Source organism: Chaetura pelagica, unplaced genomic scaffold (genome assembly GCF_000747805.2).
Source record: "Chaetura pelagica isolate M959 unplaced genomic scaffold, ChaPel_1.0 scaffold20, whole genome shotgun sequence".
Taxonomy (NCBI): Eukaryota; Metazoa; Chordata; class Aves; order Apodiformes; family Apodidae; genus Chaetura; species Chaetura pelagica.
Window position 1 is genome coordinate 6139110 of NW_009951958.1, and position 18065 is coordinate 6157174.

The window sequence follows — 18065 nt, forward strand, 5'->3', positions numbered from 1 at the left end:
CCTGCTGACGTTAACTTGTCTGAAGGTTTGTTTCATTAGCTCTTAGGGAGTTCTAAACAAAATGTTTCTGTTGTCCCTCAAAAACTGTTTTCAGGTCAGTTCCATCTGAAATAACAAACCAAAGAGCCACAAACCATTGCTACTGTGTTTGCCTGGCATCCTTTTGAAGTATCCAGTGAATGTGACCTGAGTTTCAAGTTTGCAGACAAATTTGAGTATAAGCCTATAATAATGTTCACATACAAAAAAGAAAAGCCCTATGTTTAATTGCAGAGAGAGGACAGAAGTTTTGGCTTGAGTGTTAATACCAATTATCCTTAATAACAATAATTTGCATGTCCACAGCAAGTTTTCCATCACTGATATTTAAAACTTTTGCAAGCCGGGTTAGTAACTCAATGCTGAATTTATAGGGCAATAAGCAGGAAATTTAAGAATTTGTGCTGCACAACACACTTGCTCTGGCACATGCAATTACCATGATCCTACATCAGCTCTGGGTACTTTGATACATCAACATTTTTTGTGCACTGTGTGTTCAGCTGATGCAAGTCAGCTAAGGGTTGTACAGAGGTTGAACCTCAGGCTGTGCATCTCTAACCTACAAACAAGCAATGAAAGTTTTTTTTGTTCTATTAAGTAATGACATTTAACAAGCCTGAGGCTTGCCTGTGGACAAAGTCATCCACACACAGCTGCAATGTGGCCAGTGGTGAAGAGTGAGCACTGAAAACCTTTTAGGATTAGAGCCACATAAAGAACCATACAAAATTGCTCTTTCCCAATTCTATACCTGTTTCTTGTCTACAAAAGCTGGACACTATTTCTGGTGCTCCTTTCACGTACAGGTCATACTGCTCCTCTCCAATCTTTTGTGAAACAACAGACATCCTCTGCAGCCCAGAAGAAAATGGGAATTGATGTAGGATTGCTATTCCTTCCACAGGAGCCTGGAGAGGGCAGGAAAGTGAAATGTTAGAGTCATTGACTATACAAAGCAAATCCATTCTGAACTGTAGCTCATTTGAGTCTTTCTTGCTAAGGTGATTTATTATTAATAGATGATTTCACTTCTGCTGCCTTCTGGCTATGGGATCAGATCACTGATCACAAGTTTAGGAATCACAGCCTCAACAACTCTGTCTTCCCAGTGTACTTTTCAGGAATCTCCATGTTTTTATTTATATTTAGGTGGTTTCTGAGCTTTGTCCCACTCTTTCTCTTAAAAACCATATATTAATATAGTATTTGTGCGTTTACTGTCCTAGGAACTGAAATTTGATGTCTTACAGTGACATAACCACAGGAACAGAGCAAATGTAGAAACAAGGTTGATTTCCTCATTGCCACAGCACTGTATTCCCAGTATTGCTGGCAGAAATCACACTCCATGCACTGGGAGGATGCTGGCTGATTCAACATTGGACTGGAAAGGTAACAATTTTCATTTGTCAAAACTTGGTGCTTCCCAAGTGTGCTTTTAAGAGGAAGAGTGAGGCAAACAACACCGTTCTTTGGTGTGATGCTGATAAATCTGCTAGTGAGGTTGCACGACAATTACCAGCAGGACTCATGGACCCATGTCTGTGCTTCTAGCTGTAATGCCTTGTTCTTACTCATGTTGCTTCCTCCTGCAGCTGAACTCATGCTTTATGTACATGGTTTATCTGAATTAGTTTCCACTTGAACTGGTTGTGTAGTTTCAGTTTGCCAGCAGCTTTACAGACTCAGAGAAGTCTGTACTTTTTATTAACACAAAGAATGGAGCTGGAAATGAGATGTTTTTAAGGCCCATGAAGTGCTTTAGATGTCACTTCAGAGCAGCATCTCCACTTTAATCAAAACTTGATTTCTGGTCCTGTGTTTCTGGGGTGTTTTGAGAGAAGATGCAACAGAGTACCAAGTGTGGTTGAAAGACGTTTGGTAACCTCCAGCCCAGGTAAATGAACAGTGCACGTGCTAGGAGTTTGCACATGCTGCAGATTGAAAACACAGAATATTAATTCTCAGAAAAAAACTGGACTTACACTGCTGGCCTTTGGCCCCGGTCTAACGATGCAGGTGTTGAGAGCACCAGCCACATGCTGAGCTGTGCTAGAGTCATCTAGCTCCTGTACAAGGAAAAACATTCTTTCTGATACCTTTTTTTTTTTTTCCCCTTTGCTCCCCACCAGCCTGTTAAAGCAGGGGCAGCAGCACATGGTTTCCCCCTTACTGCAGGAAAGAAGTGTTTTGCTGTGATCTAACATCTCCCTCTCCATGGTCAGTGACAGCCTCTCTGGAGCCTTGTCCATTGCAGAAACCTACATGACCCTGCATCTTTTGACTTCATGAGAGTAAAAACCTGTGTCAAAAGTTCATGGTTTCTCTAAACTCCAGTTTCATATACATTTAAAGTCATATCAATGATGAAGGGAAAAATAAATAATTATCTTTTTCTACCTGGTTTTATCTTCTAGTCTCCTGCTTTTAAAAACCTCTCACTGATGTTCTGTGCAGAAACAAGTGGCAATTTTCAGTGCAGGGTGCTTTTAGTTCTCCAGCTCTCTTACACACTGCCGAGGCCCATTCACCCTCATAGTCCCCTTCTGCCATCATGTGGCTCTGCTGCTGCCAACTCTTCCACAGGAGTGACACTAACCTGGTGCTTTCCCACAGTGCTGCTGGAGGAGCTGTCACCAGTTTTACTTACTGATTAATCTCTCTTAAACAAAAGGTTGAAGGAGAAAGATGGTGAAGCAATTAACTGTGAAGACCCAGAACCCCTCTAGGCTAGGATGAAGAGGAGGTAGAAGAGCAGCCCTTTCCTTTTTGTGCCTCCTCCCCTTCAGCTCCCACCCAAGAAACTCTCTAACCCTTCAGATGAGCCCCAGGACTCAATCTCTCATATGCTCCCAGTTCTCTCTGAGACTTGCTTTTCACTCAGCCTGAGGCTCCAGCCTTGGTTTCCTCCTAGGGATGTCCTTTTGCTAATCAGACATAACAGGCTTCAGCAAAGGCCATAAAAACCTGCCAGGGTGTTCCCTGCCTGCCTTGTGCTCTCTGCACCACATGGCCAATGGCACCACACCAGCCAGGCTCCCCCCCGCCCCGCTTCCTTACACTCCAGTGTTTCCAAATCAAATTAAGAGAGCAAATGCAGGCAGCCCCAAGGAAAAGGATTGCAGTACTATCAAAAAACAGCTGCAGTGCTGCAAATCTGCCCTGAGGTTGGAAGAAATAAAGGAGCAAATCCCAGCTGTTACGACCAGAACTGCAAAGGAGTTTCCTCTACAGGCACGTAATTGAGCTTGACTCGTGAGTAAAACCTCACAGGCGGGGGTTGGGGGTGTCCATGCCTTGGATATGTGCAGAGGCTGGGAGTCACATTACCCAGTTTGTGCCCTCAAACATTTTCAAGTCCAGCGGATCTCCCTGGATCTTCTTATCCAAAGCAAGCAGTGAATGACAGCTCGCCATGGCCCCGCACACAGGCCCCCAGGGCAGAGGAGTGCTGGATGGGAACTTATGGATTTTCTGGAAACTGATTAAAAGCAGAAGGTTAGTGGGACCGTTTATAAGAGTGATGCAGAGAAACGAGTGCTCAGCTGGTGCATACAGATGCTGCTCTGCTGTGCTCAGTGCAGCTGAGCCCAGTAGCTCAAGCAACATGCTGTCCTACCCATCTTTCTGATTAACAGGTCACACGCATTCAGGAGGCCAAAAAGTACTAAATAATTAATTGGCACGGGTTCAACTTGATGTGAAGTAACTGAGATGATAAAGGGGGGACTGGCACAGGAGTTCTGCTTGGCAATTGCTGTTTGGCATAAAACAAAACAGAGAAGACACTATTGGAGAATGCAGGAATCTCTCTCACACCTTGATTTTAAAGGTGGGTAAGTTGGTTGACTCTGTTGAGTTACATCATGCGCAATGTCAAAGGTTCATGCCCCAATTTCTTTCTGTGGACAGCATTGAGGTTTGTTCCCTGATTGGCACTGCAGTACAGACTCAACACATGCAAGGCTGGGCTTGGTGAAAGCTCTGTTATTTCATCATGGAAGTTATTTCTCAGTCCTCTCTTCTCACACACACACACATTCTAATCTAAGAAACTGGCTGGCTGACAAGCTCTGTCTACCAGATCACAACACAGCCCACAGTCATTTAGGCTGGTATGTTAAGGGGAAATTTAAATAGATTTTATTTACCTTTGATCACCACTAGTATCCCCTGTTACTAACACAGGCACAGTGAAATCAATCTAGAAGCGAGCAGCCTGACAGCTTGCAGCTCTGCTAAAAGGAGTAATAAATAAAGGAACAAGGACCTGTTGTCCCTCTGGGCCATCAAAGTCTGTTCTGTTTCTAGCAAATTATACCTTTTCCTCAGCCTGGTCATAATTGGCTTATTAATGAATACTGAAGAGACACGGTGAAACTGCTAAACATCACATAAAATCTACAAACATTTACATCTTATTAAACATACAGTAGGATATTTTGTAAGTTGAATGAAATTCCTTTACTGTCATTGCCTTGCAGGACCCAGCTTAGCTGACACCGAGGCTTGTATTTTAAAATGTAAATATTTAAGAAAGTAATTATGCAAATAGGGTAATGAGATCAATGCAGGCAGCAATAGCTCCTCCTTGCGTTTTGGCCAGACACCAGCACTGGCTCCCAGCTGGGTGCAGATTGGACATGTCTGCAAAGAGAGCTTTACATTTTGAGACCTTGCAGAAGACTTCTCTTTTTATTACATTAATTTATTCTGATATATGGATCAAGTTTTGCTCTGCTGCTTATGTGAGCAGACACTACCTGGAAGGCTACTTGGGTGGAAATCACCCTGGCACTGCCATGAGCTGTCTGCCTTTGGTGGCCTCCCAGCCTGCTCAACATGCACCTAATCAGTGTGGACTCCCTGCTGCACTGGAGAAGGGCCAAGAAGAGATTGTACCGTGTGCCTGCAGTTTGGCCCCACTGGAAGAGTATTTTATTGGTTGACACTTATTAATTTCTTCTCATTAATGTGCATCAGATAGTAATTTTCTCTCTGTCCTTTGAGGAAGTATTTGGAAAGTGATTTTTCTCCACTCATAATGAATTCATCCTTTCATTCATTACAGCATGGTAATCTCTGTGGTGCTGAAGTATCTGATGTATTAACAACTACTAATGAAAACCTGGGAGTAGATATGGGGAGTGTGATTTGTCCTGACCACTGCAAAAGATTAATAATTTGAGTTTAGCATAACAGGAACTGCAGAGCTGAAGTCTGTTACTGTATCATAGTAACAGGAATTAAACAGTATAATTGTGGATATAGTCAAGTTTAATGTTCATATTGTGGTTATTTATTGAAGATTTCTGTGGTCTTTGGGCTTGGAATTAAAACTGAGCCTGCCATGGGTTTAAGGAAGTCCCTAATGACACCTGAGCTTTTCAAGTCTGATCTGAGATCTCACAGATTTTTCACAGCATTTACAAAAGGTAGGTGAGATTCAACAGGCACCACAGTTGGCAACACTTAATTTCAACAGGAGGAGCATTATCCTAACATTTAATGATGAAAGGTTTATTGACTAGATTAAGAATATTTATTGAATGGTGCTGTGAATGACATAACTGAAAAGCTTTGTGCACATTCTCCAAATCCCTTTAGGGTAATTAAAAGCTCTCATGCTGCTGTTCTTTGTCTTGAATTAGCAACGACCTTTATGGCTATACCTGCAGTACTCAAATGCTCTCTTTGGAGGGCAGGAGCTGAGCATGGCCACCCATGGCACTCTGCCTCCCCAGACACACCCCAACATCTCTGGCCATGCTCTAAATAGCACAGCAAATGCTGCCTCTCTATATCCTATGCAACTGCCTCCTCCTGACTAGCCATTGGGGCAGTTCATTCACACTGGAGGTTAGTCCTCATGAAACAAAATCCTTTCTTACCAACTTCCCTCAGAAGGGATGATGCCCCACAGGTCCAGTCCATCTTCTGTCAGCGTGCCTGTCTAAAGTAAAATAAAGATCTAGTTATCCTGCTATTGCCCATCCCTTCCCCCCACATTTCCCCAGAGGTCCTGCCCTGTCTCCCAGGCAGGGTAAGAAAAGCCTCCTGCCTGCAGTGTGACCCTGCTGCATGGGCATCTCTATCCCTGGGGATAAAGCAGGGTAGATGGAGTGGGAAAACAAATCAAAACAAAACCCCCACATTCCTAGGAACCCCCAGCACCTCTCAGTGCCCCAGGAAACACCTTACTTTGTCAAAGCAAACAAGGTTGATCTGCCCGCAAATATTAATCCTCTGTGGGCTGATGCAGAAAATCTTCTTTTTCTTCAGCCTCCTCTGGGCATAAACAGTGCCTGTTGTCAAGGCAGCAGGGATAGCAGGAGGCACGGCCGCGGTGAGGAGGAGGAGGGCCATAGTCACCACATCTGCCACTGGCTTCTGCAAACAGTGAGAGCAACAGGGGCAATGGGGAGGGGGATGAGCCTCCTCACCCTTCTGCCACTACTCTGGGGGACAGACCCTCCTGCCCAGCAGCAATGTGTCCCAAACTCTGCCCCTGAGAATGACAGATTTATTCTGTTTTTTTCTCTCCCAGCCCCATCTTCGGCATCTGAAAACTGAATCACAGAGGCAAACAATATTCCAAGGACCTTGAGTGACTGCGAGCTCAGAGCTGGCACCTGCAGTGTGGAGGGTTCCCTGGTGCCTACCTTGTGGGACACGAACACACACACAGTGTAGATGAGTCCAAACACACCAATGGCAGAGAGGCCTAAGATGAACTTGAAGGCATCCCTGTAGAGTTTGAAGTTCACTGGCTTGGGGTAGAGGATGGATCTCACCAGGTCACCTTTAGCTGTATTGAACCCTGTGTGAAGACACACGCCACACATTTGTGACATAGTGACTTCATACCTCATTGCTGCTGTTCAAGCTGCTGTTCAAAAACAGGTGGCATTGTACAAGCCTCAGCCATAGGGTGGCAACAAGCACTTCTCAGGGACACCAGGGCTGTGCCAGACTTGAGCTACAAAAAGAAACCAGCTCGCCTGCCAGCTTCCAGGGCTGCTGCTTCTTTCCCCCTGCTCATTAACAAATGACAAAAGAAATACCGGTTTGCAGCACGACGGCTCTCACTGGGCCCCTGCCTGTCGGCTTGGTCTGTATGACTTCTGTCCCGCAGAAGAGGACGTGTCTCCGATAGTCCTCCATGCTGTGGGTTTTCCAGGGCATCGGGCTCTCCACGTGGGGCAAAGGGGTTTTAGTAACTGGAATGCTTTCACCTAAGAACAACAGTGTGCAGCTTCACTTAAAGGGGACTTAACAGTCTATCCATTTCATCATATTAGAAAGTGACAGCAGCCTTTAGGTGCTCAAGTTTGCTTGACTAACTAGCTCGCTTTCGTGCTTACGCAGGTGGATTCATGGTGACAGCCATTACAGTTTTAGTTTCAGAGTACAACAGGTGGTTTCTCCTAGCATTTTGTGTCAAGGGCTGGGGTCAAATTTTGCCCCTGTAGTGGCTTGATATTCAGGTATAACACTGACCTCATGCTTGTACTTCACCTGCTCAAATAGAACTGCTGCAAGGTCAGAATCCAGAACTCAAAGAATATCTATTCAGTGTATCTGAGTATTTCAACTTTCTATTCCTGAAAGTATATTAATCCTACTTGGTTTGAATGTGGATAAGAAAAGCATATTACACAATAGCCCAAGACAACAGTGAATTATTCAAGCCACATTTTTTTTCACCTTCTGCTGCAAACTATGCTAATAAATAGTAAACAATTTGCTGTCAGAACAGATGAAGACATCTGCCTGACAGAGAATCCGCACAGAGGCTTCACATTTCAAACTCCAAGGTTGCACCTGTGAGCATCCCTTCATTCACAATGCAGCTTCCATCAATCAGGACAGCATCACATGGGAGAGAGAGCTTTTCTGTGTCTAAAAGCAACATGTCTCCAGGGACTAAGTAACAAGACTCCAGCTCTTTGCAACCTGTAGAACAATTAAAAAATAAATACATTTTTAAAATATATAAAAAACCACTTTATTTTTGCATGAGTTCTGGACAATTTTTTAAAGTCTCAGGGTACACACAACATCACTAAACTGCTACACTGCATGATTTAAGGCCAGTGCTTCTTAGAAATAATACTGGCTGAAAAACAACAGCATGAAGATCAGCCCTTGTCTAAACATCTCTCTCCAAGTGGGTGTCTTCAGCTTGCTGTTCATAAAGCACTCTAAGAAAACCTACCCCAAGAAAATCACTCTAGCAATTGCCCAGCTCAATATATTTAGGAGGCAAAAATAGCTACAACCCTTATTTAATGGGCAAGGGTCTGAGTCACAGGAAAGAAAGTGCATGCCTTTGTTGGTGCCATGTATCTAGACTCTTTGAAAATTGCTTATAAAGTATTGACAGGATTATGAAAGTAGCCTATAGCAGAGCAGGGAAGCAGGTCATGGAAGGCCAGAGTTGTTATCTAGTTGCTTGTTTGTGAAATTAAATTTTCCAAGCTGTTCTCAATTCAACACAAATTACAAGGTTCACCTGTATCATTACAGATGCTGGAGGTACAGATGATAACGAAACAGATGCATCATTACTGCACCTCATAGGCTGTGCCCACACTTCTCCCTGCCCTGCCCACCTCACCTCCCTCTGCCCTACTCTCCCTGCAGCTCACCCTTCACATTTCAGCAGTAGAAATCAACAGGAGCTGTGCAATTCCAGATGCATTTCAACACATAAGTTAATTATACAGGCTGGTGAGGAAAATGAGAAGAAGATGACTCACCTTCATTCTTCGTGCAGACTGTAACCTGGACTTTGTTATGCTCCTCAACAAGGTTGTGCAGCTTGGTAGACTGCTGTTGGTGGGAAAGCAATTACAGTGCTGAAACTCAATACTCAAGTGGAGCAGTAGGTTACAATTCAGTGATCAAGCTAACAGCACAGAAACTGAACTCTACTGAGTTATCCAGGGCGGGTTTCACATTGCTTGTTAGAAGTCAGGATGAGAGTTCATCCAGTTAACCTAGAACAAGCTGCTGTGGGAACATGGACCTAATTTTCTGTTTGTTTCTGATTCATGCCACTGTATCTCCCTCTACTGTTAAGGGGCTACTTCCCGCTTCATGCCAGACAAAGTCTCCTTTGCTGCAACACTGTTATCCGCGGTCCCTCAGGAGGGGGTTTCTTTGTGCTTCACAGTTTTATCCTTGCTAGGAGCCTATCAACAGGGTATCCAAGCTGTAAAGCTATTGTTACAATAATTGCAAGAAGAAAAACAGAAATTCTAGTTTAGCTGGGTGTTTGTGCTTTGCCAGTTTTTGCAATCTAATTCAGACAATTACATATCCCGAGACAATGACGAAGTCAACTGTCATTGCAAGGACAATAAAGAGTATCTCTTATCTTGATTTAGAAATTACAGCTGCAAAAAGCTAATCCCTAAGTGTAGATTTCTTCATTAACATTGATCATGTGAAGACGTCAAGCCAGTTTAAAGAACATCATCAGCCACACAGGAGAACCTTCCTTGCCAAAGCAAGCTGATGGACCGTATCTGCTCTTCAAGCTCTGCAATAGCAGGATGGACACCAACACTTCCAGTACAAATGTGCTCAAAGAGCTGTGAGCACTTGTTCAACAGGGTTGTGCTGGTCATTTTGCAGGTGTTAGTTAAAGATACAAAAACATGATGGACAGCCAACACAGCTCTGCTCACAAAAGCCCCAGCTATTCCCAGCTAATCCCAGACCAAAATGTTGCCTGTCAGACTCCAGTCTTCTTTAACTCTTGGGAAGTCCAAGATCCCCAGGTATGACTCTTTTAATTGTTTTACAGTAATAAATCTGTAGTAATGTGTCCTAATACACAAAATAATCAGAAAAAGCATATAAATAGCTCCTCTTGCCTATGATAGAAGAAATTGCCAGCAGAGTGGAGGATGGTGAGCTGGCAGCTTGTGCTGCAAACTCACCTGTCTAAGGTCGTAGACGGTTAATACGACAGAAATGATCGACAGGATTACAATGGCCATTGAATATTCAATATACCCTTGGCTCAGCCACAGAGTGAGGGTGAAGGCTTGGAACACATAGAAGGGGTTTAAAATCTGCAAACACAAGTGTAACACGCATCAGGGGATGAACATGACACATGTCAGGAGAGGTGGAAGGTGGGAAAAGGTGACAACATTTCATTACTTCTTCCAGGAGCCTCAAAAAGTGATTGAAAAGGCTGCGTTGCCATCCCAAGGCAGTATTTTTTCATGGCTCTTTTAGAGTGTCAATAGCCTCCAGCTCTGACTTACCAGCTTACATGTAGTTTGTGGTGTTTGTTATTGAAAGCTGCTGCTATCCAATTACTATGCACCAGCAACTGTGCTGGCAACTTCAACCCAGACTTAAGGGACTTCAAGTCAGTTGGTTTTGCACCGTAGCCAGCTAACAAAGGTGACCTTCACATTGCTACTTCTAAGTAATTGCTGCACAGGAGACACTAACCAAATGTCAGAGGGGAGGAAGAAACTGAATTACCATAACAATCTTTTAATACTTTGTGATTTAAGAAACTGCCTGTGAATATGATATTTATTTGGAAAAAGAAAAACTATAAAGAAGAATTAATGAGCTGTGGGGCCATCAGTAACTAGTCTTAGACTACAACTAAAATAAAATCTTGATTTCCTCATACTTCCATACTTTCAGCTACTCTACACTATGGCAGCCTTACAATACCAGTGATCACTCACTTCAACATGTTATGCTAAAACAGGCCACAAGCTCCACAGAAGTCTGAGAATATAATTTTGGTTACCGTGGTACGTATCTAACAACAAAAGAATAACATGAATTTTTGCAGTGATTTGCCCACCACTTGGTTGTCTGCAGGAGTGACAGTCTTTACTGTAGAACTGATATAACTAAAATAGCCACTGAAAGAGCTTTCTGCATAAAGATGGGAACTGAAATGAATTATTCATCTGATGAATATGGTCCCTCAATTAAAATTTAATACTTTCTTTGACATTCACTAGGACAAAGAGACAGATCAGGGTGCCAGCCTTCGGACACTGAAGATGTTTCTGGACTGAAATACCACAAACTCATGAGGACCAGTCTGCCTCCAGGCACCCCCATTAATATTTCAAGCATGAAGCTTCAGCCTTGGATGGAAGTGCAAAATTCAAATTAAATAAACTTTTTAGAATGCTACACTGGAGCTCTCTTCAAAACCATCTCCAGAGGGCACTGAAAGGTTGGTAACATCAAATCCAACCTATTTCAGGAGCCCTGGAGCTTTTCACGTATTTTGTAGGGTTTCAAACAGACTCCACTTAAAGTTCAGACACATACTAGTTTGTCCCAGCATTCATAGCTCTTTTGCATTTTAAAGACATTCATGTAGCATCCTTAGTCCACTGAAGTGAACACAGATAGCATGACAGTATCTTGTATGCAAACCCCTGCTCAAAGATTGGCAAAAATGTATGACCAGCATTTCTGTATCCAAACTTAGCAAGTAACCATCCATAAATGCCTCTTCTCTTATCCACAAGATAAGTTTGTTTTGTCCTCTGTAAAGGCAGAACAGTCTTTCAGTGTATCCTTATTTATGCAGGGGAAAAAATCGTCTTGTGTCTATGTCACAGGAGAAAATTAAGTTACCAGATGAATAAAGCAACTATAAAACAGGAATTTTGCAAATATTGCCATCCATTCTAGAGCACACTCACCTTTTATGCTGCTGTTGAGGCCACAAGCAAGCCCAGCAGCAGAATTTCTCTAATGCTTTGTACTGCTTTGGGAGTACTAAAACAAGGCTATTAAAGAGGAACAAGTTGCCTCAGTTGTACCAATAAGATTATCAAGAGCCTATGTGAAGGGACCGAGTTTCTGATGTGTCTGTGGTGAGTTGCAAAAAGCACGAGCTCTCCAGGTGCACATCACTGTTCAGCGACAGGACAAGATGTCCCAGCTCACAGGAGATGTTCAGTGAGGAAAAAAGGCCCACAGAGAGAAGGAGAACATCAGTCTTCCACACTACTGCTCTCCAGGAAGGGAAGAAATCATCATGAGGAAAACAGAGCTGTTATAGGTATGCAGCACCAAGCATCCTCTTAGCTTCAATACTCTTCCCTGCAACCTTCTGCCTGGAATGAGTGCTAATAGCCAAAAATGAGATTCACCCAGCTTCCCACACAGATTACACTTATGAAACACCAGTTATCCCATTCCAGAGTGCCCAGGAGAATTCTTCAAAAATATTACACCTTTCCCACCAAGTGCTGGTCTGACTTACTGACCTCTTTAAAAAGTAACTTCCAAACAGGACGAATTTCAACTTCAATGGCATTAGGTCCACACACCAGCTGCCTGTAGGAAGGTAGAGTTCCCCATGTTACATCTTAGTCAAGTAGAGCAACACTTCATGTGGAAAATTGTGCACCCAAATGACATTAATATTTATCTAGTCCTGTGGGCTGAGCAGGAAGCTGCTGCATCTGAGAGGACTTTACACAGAAACAGAATTTTACTATTTCCTTGCTGAAAAGAATCAGTTTGTTGGTAAAGCCTGTGGTGAGCTTTCTGGAGTGCTTTTAAGGAGATTATGGCAAAGAAAGCCAGTCTTCCTGTGCCCTTAACTCCAGCTGGAACCAGTGCTGGTTTCCCCAGACTTACCCTGTCACCACTTAGAACAGAAAAAAATCAACAAAACATGAGGGACAATGATTTTGCACCTTTCCAAATGTCACCCATACTGTTTGCACTGCCTTGCTACTAAGGAGAGTAGCAAAAAGCTCACGCGAATCTGAAAGGAAGAATTAACAGGTCACACTATCATAATTAACTCATGCATCTAGTCATATGTAGCCTGTACCTGATCTTCTGTTCTTCCCTTGTCAGGCCAGCTCCAAACTTTTGGTGTATGGTGTGACACGTGTTGCTGTCTTCTAATGATCTAGGGTAACAGGAGAGCGTTGAGACAAGGGAGTCTCCTACCACAAAGGATTTTGTAACAGACTGTTGACACTCACCCAACTTTCTTGAATGCTTTTACAGAACAGTCCCAAATATAACGGATTTTCTGCACCTGGATACATCTCATCTGCAAGACCAAATAGCCAAAATTCCTTTTGCCATTCTAGGGAAAACCACCTCACTGTTACATAAATGCTTCCCCATCTTTTAGGAGAAAACTTGAGCTCAGCTGATATAAACAAGATTTACAGGGTGATGCTGACAGAGCACCCTTGGGAGCTTCCAAGGGCCTTGACTCCTCTTTTCACTCACCATCTCCCTGCCATCTTTCTTCTTCATTTGATAGATGACTTACCTTTAACTGTGGTTTCATTACAGCTCTGTTTATGACAGAGTCTTTATCAGCTACGAGACGACCATCTGAATTACTATCAACAGGTAGTGCCAGTGTGGACAAATCAATCCAGGTCACTTTCTTCCAGGTATATCTCTGAAACTCATCCTAGAGAAATTGAGCACAGTACAGTGATAAGTCCAAAATGTTGTCTGTGATAATGTTTCCTGACTCTGGGAAGTCTATGTGAGATTCCCAGAGAACTACAGTATTGTGGCATCCTTGCAGTCAAAGCAAATGTAAGCCCACAGTAACAGGGATTTTGGTATCAGTGTTCTAGTACTGGTCACAAAGCACTTGGAAGGAAATCTCACAGTTACCTACTTTTGCTTTGTTTCATGCCACAAAGCAATTTCAAATATGAAACTAAACCAGAAGAAGTGCTTCAACAGCTACTGGATGCATTTTTCATCTATGGGATCAGATTAGAGCTAGTTGGAAGTAAAAGCCTTCTGAAATACTTTTGGTGGGGGCACTGAGTTCTCAGCACTAGGTATTTTTTTCTACAAAACTTCTCCAACTCTCTGTTACTTGTTACACATCCACAGCCAAAAGCAACTCAGCTGTACTGCTGCAGATGCACACTCAATTGTCTTTTAATTGGTTTAGTTCAATATAACTAATTACAATAAGCAATAGATTACTCACATAGTGGTTTGAGTGCATTTATTTTAACAATATCATTGCCATGTTGGGCATTTAGTATCTTACACATTTGCTCTGCTAGAATAGTAATGGATTCTTAGAATATAATTGATACCTAAAATCTAACTCTCTAAAACTCATTGTCTCAGCATTCCATAGTCACTTTAAAACAGAAAGGCTACTAACAGCCACAACTTCTGGAGATGATCCCTCCCCTGAAGCTAGTTGGCTGTACCCAATGCCTGTAGCAGAAGGGAAGAGACAGAGCTGTTTCATGGAGCATGTTCTGGGCAGAGAGCAGCTGCTGGAGCCTGTGGATGGACAGCAGCAATGCCTGAAGACTCCTTGGTGCCCAGCCTTCAGATTTTAGTGTCAACATGGGCTTTTATGCAGTATTTCAAACTCTGAAAATGGTTGGTCCTCTGAAGCTTGACTTGACCCTGCCACTCCCCTTCCAGAAGTGGAAAGTGTTAATAACCTACTGCATCTTGCAAAGACAGACAGGCTGCCTCATCTGTGAAGAAGACACATTCTGCAAATGCCAGTCAGCTGGGAGGGTCACCTACTGTTGTTCGGAGCAGAACAATGTCTGCTTCTTCCAAGCTGCAGCGGGTGCAGTTTGCCCACACGTCCCACTCTGGCTTCCAGTAAAACAGCAGCAGCAAAGCTCCACAGGACAAGATGTACCCAGCAATGCACAGGACCCTCCGCCAGCCTTGGGGTTTGTAGCCAAATATCTCCTGTACCACAAAGAGAAAGCTTTCTTTGATAACAAGTTTGACCTTGCTGTTTGTCCGTCAGGGCGCCCAAGCCTATTGAAAAGACAGGCTGGTGAGTGAAGCTTTTCCTCATACCAACTCAAAGGTGGTTTTGAAAATGAGAGTTTGCTGATTGATACAACCTAGTAAAGAATACAGCAGAGCTGCTGAAAAGAAGATGCCACTGGGCTGCAGCTGGCAGAGGAGTGTTCTCACATTAGCTCTGCCAGGATTAATGAACAATTAGCTCCAGTGTGGAGCTTTTACCATCAAGGCTGCAGCTGACCCTTCATGGTAACAGATGTCTCTTTGCAGTGCTAGCACTGAACACCCTGCCTGCCCACCAAGGGGATGTCTCTGTGCAAACATAGTGCTGGCTGCTGAAATCTACCTTGCAGCAGAGTCATGGGAATCTGCTTCAGGGAAAGAAAACAAGATGTCAAGCCCTGCCAACTCCTCTCAGGTACCAGATCCTGTACATGCCAGTGTGTTATATTCCACCACCTGCACCTTATCTTGAAAACAAATACAGAAGGGATCTTTTTGCTCTGTACACTGTCTTCCTTCAACTTATTTCCCAGGTTATCTTTCATCTCCCGTGCTCACCATTTCATCTTGATAGCCCAATACTCATCTATCCAGTGATGATCCATTGTTCCTGAAGGAGATTGTTAAGTCCGTAACTTTATTTTTTTCCGCTTGAGAAGAACTTTGGATTTTTTTCACTGTTTGTTTTCCTTTTATACTGCCCGTGATGCTAACAATAACTTTAATGCCTGCAGCATAACTGGATCCTGCTCTACGTGCTTGGTGCTTTCTCAGCCCTCTCAGCACCCTGCGGGGCATTAAGGGAAGGTGGAGACACTCCATCGACAGCTGGCAGCTCACAGCAGCCAGGGATGCCAACCCTTTGGACGTATCACCCACCTCCAGCACAGCTGCAGCTCTCAAGACACTGAGACAAGAGCCACAGTAGGTGCCACCTATGCCCTACAGCCCTACACCCACCCCTCAGCAGCCCTGTGAGTGTCTCTTTCTGCTTCCAACAGGCACCCAGGCAGGAACCCCCACCATGGGACTCACTTTGTACCACCCATGTTAGGCTAGGTTGTATAAAAACTTATTTGGGAAAAGAATTCTGTTCCAAGGCTGAAATGAAAACCTAGAAAAAGAGTTTAATTTATTTATGTTGCACCTATTGCTGAAAACAAGCAAGCAAACAAACAAAAAAAAAACAAACAGACAAAAAACCCCAAAACACCCTAAGAACTGTTTTCCATCAGGTTTCTCCACTGCTGCTGCAGGAGTTTCCCCACACAGGGCATCTCTCAGCTCTCTTCCCCACTCAAAAAGCCCAGCTCCAGGCAATCTCTGTGACTTTACCCCCGGGTTGATGATGAGGGCAGGGGAGCACCTGCTCTCAGCAGCAAGATGCTGCCAGCTCCCCTGCCATGGGGGCTGCACGAGAGGCCGGGAAAAGGAACTGCAGGACCAACTCTGTGCCATCACCCAGGTGAGGTAACTAACCCAGACCACAAAAAACAAATACCCACCCACCAGGCAGTGAGTGTGTGATGTACCCGCCCCAGAGGAGGCAGCAAGTGACCCTTCAGATGTAGTCAGAGGAAGTAAAATAAAATGTTCTTGTGCATCTGCTTGTAACTACATGGAATGTTTTTCCAGGATAGCTTGCCAACTAAAGTACACAATGTGGTGGGATAGTGTAACTTATTGACACAGCTTATGCAGTTGAGAGGAGGGGAAGGAAGTAGTGTTTTGAATTACAAAAAGCGAATAAAAATGAGAAAGTCCCACATCTGAAATGCACGTGAGAGAAATTCCAGGACTACTGGTGCTTTACAGAACAGTCTGCAACAAAGCAGACCTCCTTGGAGAGGGCTTGTACAAACAAGTATACTGGTTCAACTTCAAATATAATTTTCAACTCATTTAAAGGCAGTGGAGAAAACTCCTATTCAGGTTTAAGAGAGCAATTAACTTGATTTATCTGAACTCTGATCATAATCAACATAAACTAAGCTGAAATCAATGCATCTCAACTGAAATGAAGACAATCACTCAGCCCTTACATCAGGTTAGCAAAATCCATTCCAAACCATCTATGTGGTTTTTAGATGTGCAGTCCTGCTGGATGCAAAATATTATTCCTTTGGAGGAATAACACTACAAATATAACTACAAATGGTGTTTTCAGGGTGGGAGAACAAACCACAGTGTCCACAACTAAGGACATTCAAGGAGAATTTCATTCACCCCTCTTTTCATGGCAGGATTGTTACAGATACGCGTGAAATGCAGGCCGGGAGAAGGAGCTTGTTACAAGAGTGGCTGGAATGACAGGAGATTTGTGGGACCACAACTCATCCATCACCCCACGGGGACTGGAGAGGAAAGAACCCACAGCCAAAGGTGTGAGGAAGGCTGGGGAAGAGCTGTGGTGCCAGGGCTGGGCAAGGGCAGGGCCGGGAGTCACCGGCGGGAGCACTGAGGGATTCCTGGTGCGAGGAACGGGGCTGCGGCAGCTCAGCCCAGCTGTCCTGCCAGGAGTCTGGGTCTCCCGGCCCAGGAAGGTGCTGCAGTCAGTCCCTGTATGGACACAATAGGTGGATGTTCATTTGTAGCACAGCCAGACAGCCTGTTCCCAGGGGACAGACGAGGAAGCGCTGAAGGCCGGAGCGGAGGGAACCCGCCTGGCCCGTTCAGGCCCACGGCAGCAGCAGGATTCCCAAGAAGGGCAGCACCTGGAAGCGACACTGCTCCAGCAAACAGGGCCACAGGGAAGAGTATGATGGAAAACACAGGTCATCCTGACACAGGCCACTTGCAGCAGGCAGGCTGTGTCAGCAGCACCTGGGGCACAGACATGGCCATTCTCCACAGGCTGGATGGGGTAAGAGGTGTCTCCTAGAAGTGAGTTCTGCTCCTCTGGGATGCACAGGCTCCCAGATAACAGTCTGCTTGTGGCAACAGCCTCACTCCGCCCGTCCATCCATCTATCTATCCCAGACCTCCATGCTTATGAGGGAGTTGGCATCCCCATTGCCTCTCATGCAAGCAGAGGCAGGTGTTGGGAGCTACATCCACACACCAGGCAGTAACCCCCTGGAGAACACTGCCTGTTGCAATCAGCATGACATAGATGACCCCTGGCTGACTCCTTACCTGCCTCCCACAGCAGATTATTTTCGTTTTATGCTGGATCCCAGCTCCTGCAACTGGCCTGAGTTCCCCAGTCTAAAACGAGCTCACAT

General features: G+C 44.3%; 1 protein-coding gene across 1 annotated transcript in view; it reads right to left on the bottom strand.

Annotated features, from left to right (window-relative positions):
* Positions 1-18065, bottom strand: part of ATP13A5 (ATPase type 13A5) — a 31249-nt gene that overhangs the window by 11773 nt on the left and 1411 nt on the right. Inside the window, exons 2-16 of the mRNA XM_010000525.1 lie at positions 14602-14775; positions 13352-13498; positions 13053-13123; positions 12896-12976; positions 12321-12390; positions 9993-10127; positions 8805-8877; positions 7867-7998; positions 7107-7277; positions 6705-6862; positions 6244-6432; positions 5934-5995; positions 3373-3523; positions 2028-2111; positions 794-950 (exon numbers count right to left, since the gene is read on the bottom strand). Of these exons, the coding sequence (XP_009998827.1) occupies positions 794-950; positions 2028-2111; positions 3373-3523; positions 5934-5995; positions 6244-6432; positions 6705-6862; positions 7107-7277; positions 7867-7998; positions 8805-8877; positions 9993-10127; positions 12321-12390; positions 12896-12976; positions 13053-13123; positions 13352-13498; positions 14602-14775 (1855 nt within the window). The remainder of the gene's footprint in view (positions 1-793; positions 951-2027; positions 2112-3372; positions 3524-5933; positions 5996-6243; positions 6433-6704; positions 6863-7106; positions 7278-7866; positions 7999-8804; positions 8878-9992; positions 10128-12320; positions 12391-12895; positions 12977-13052; positions 13124-13351; positions 13499-14601; positions 14776-18065) is intronic.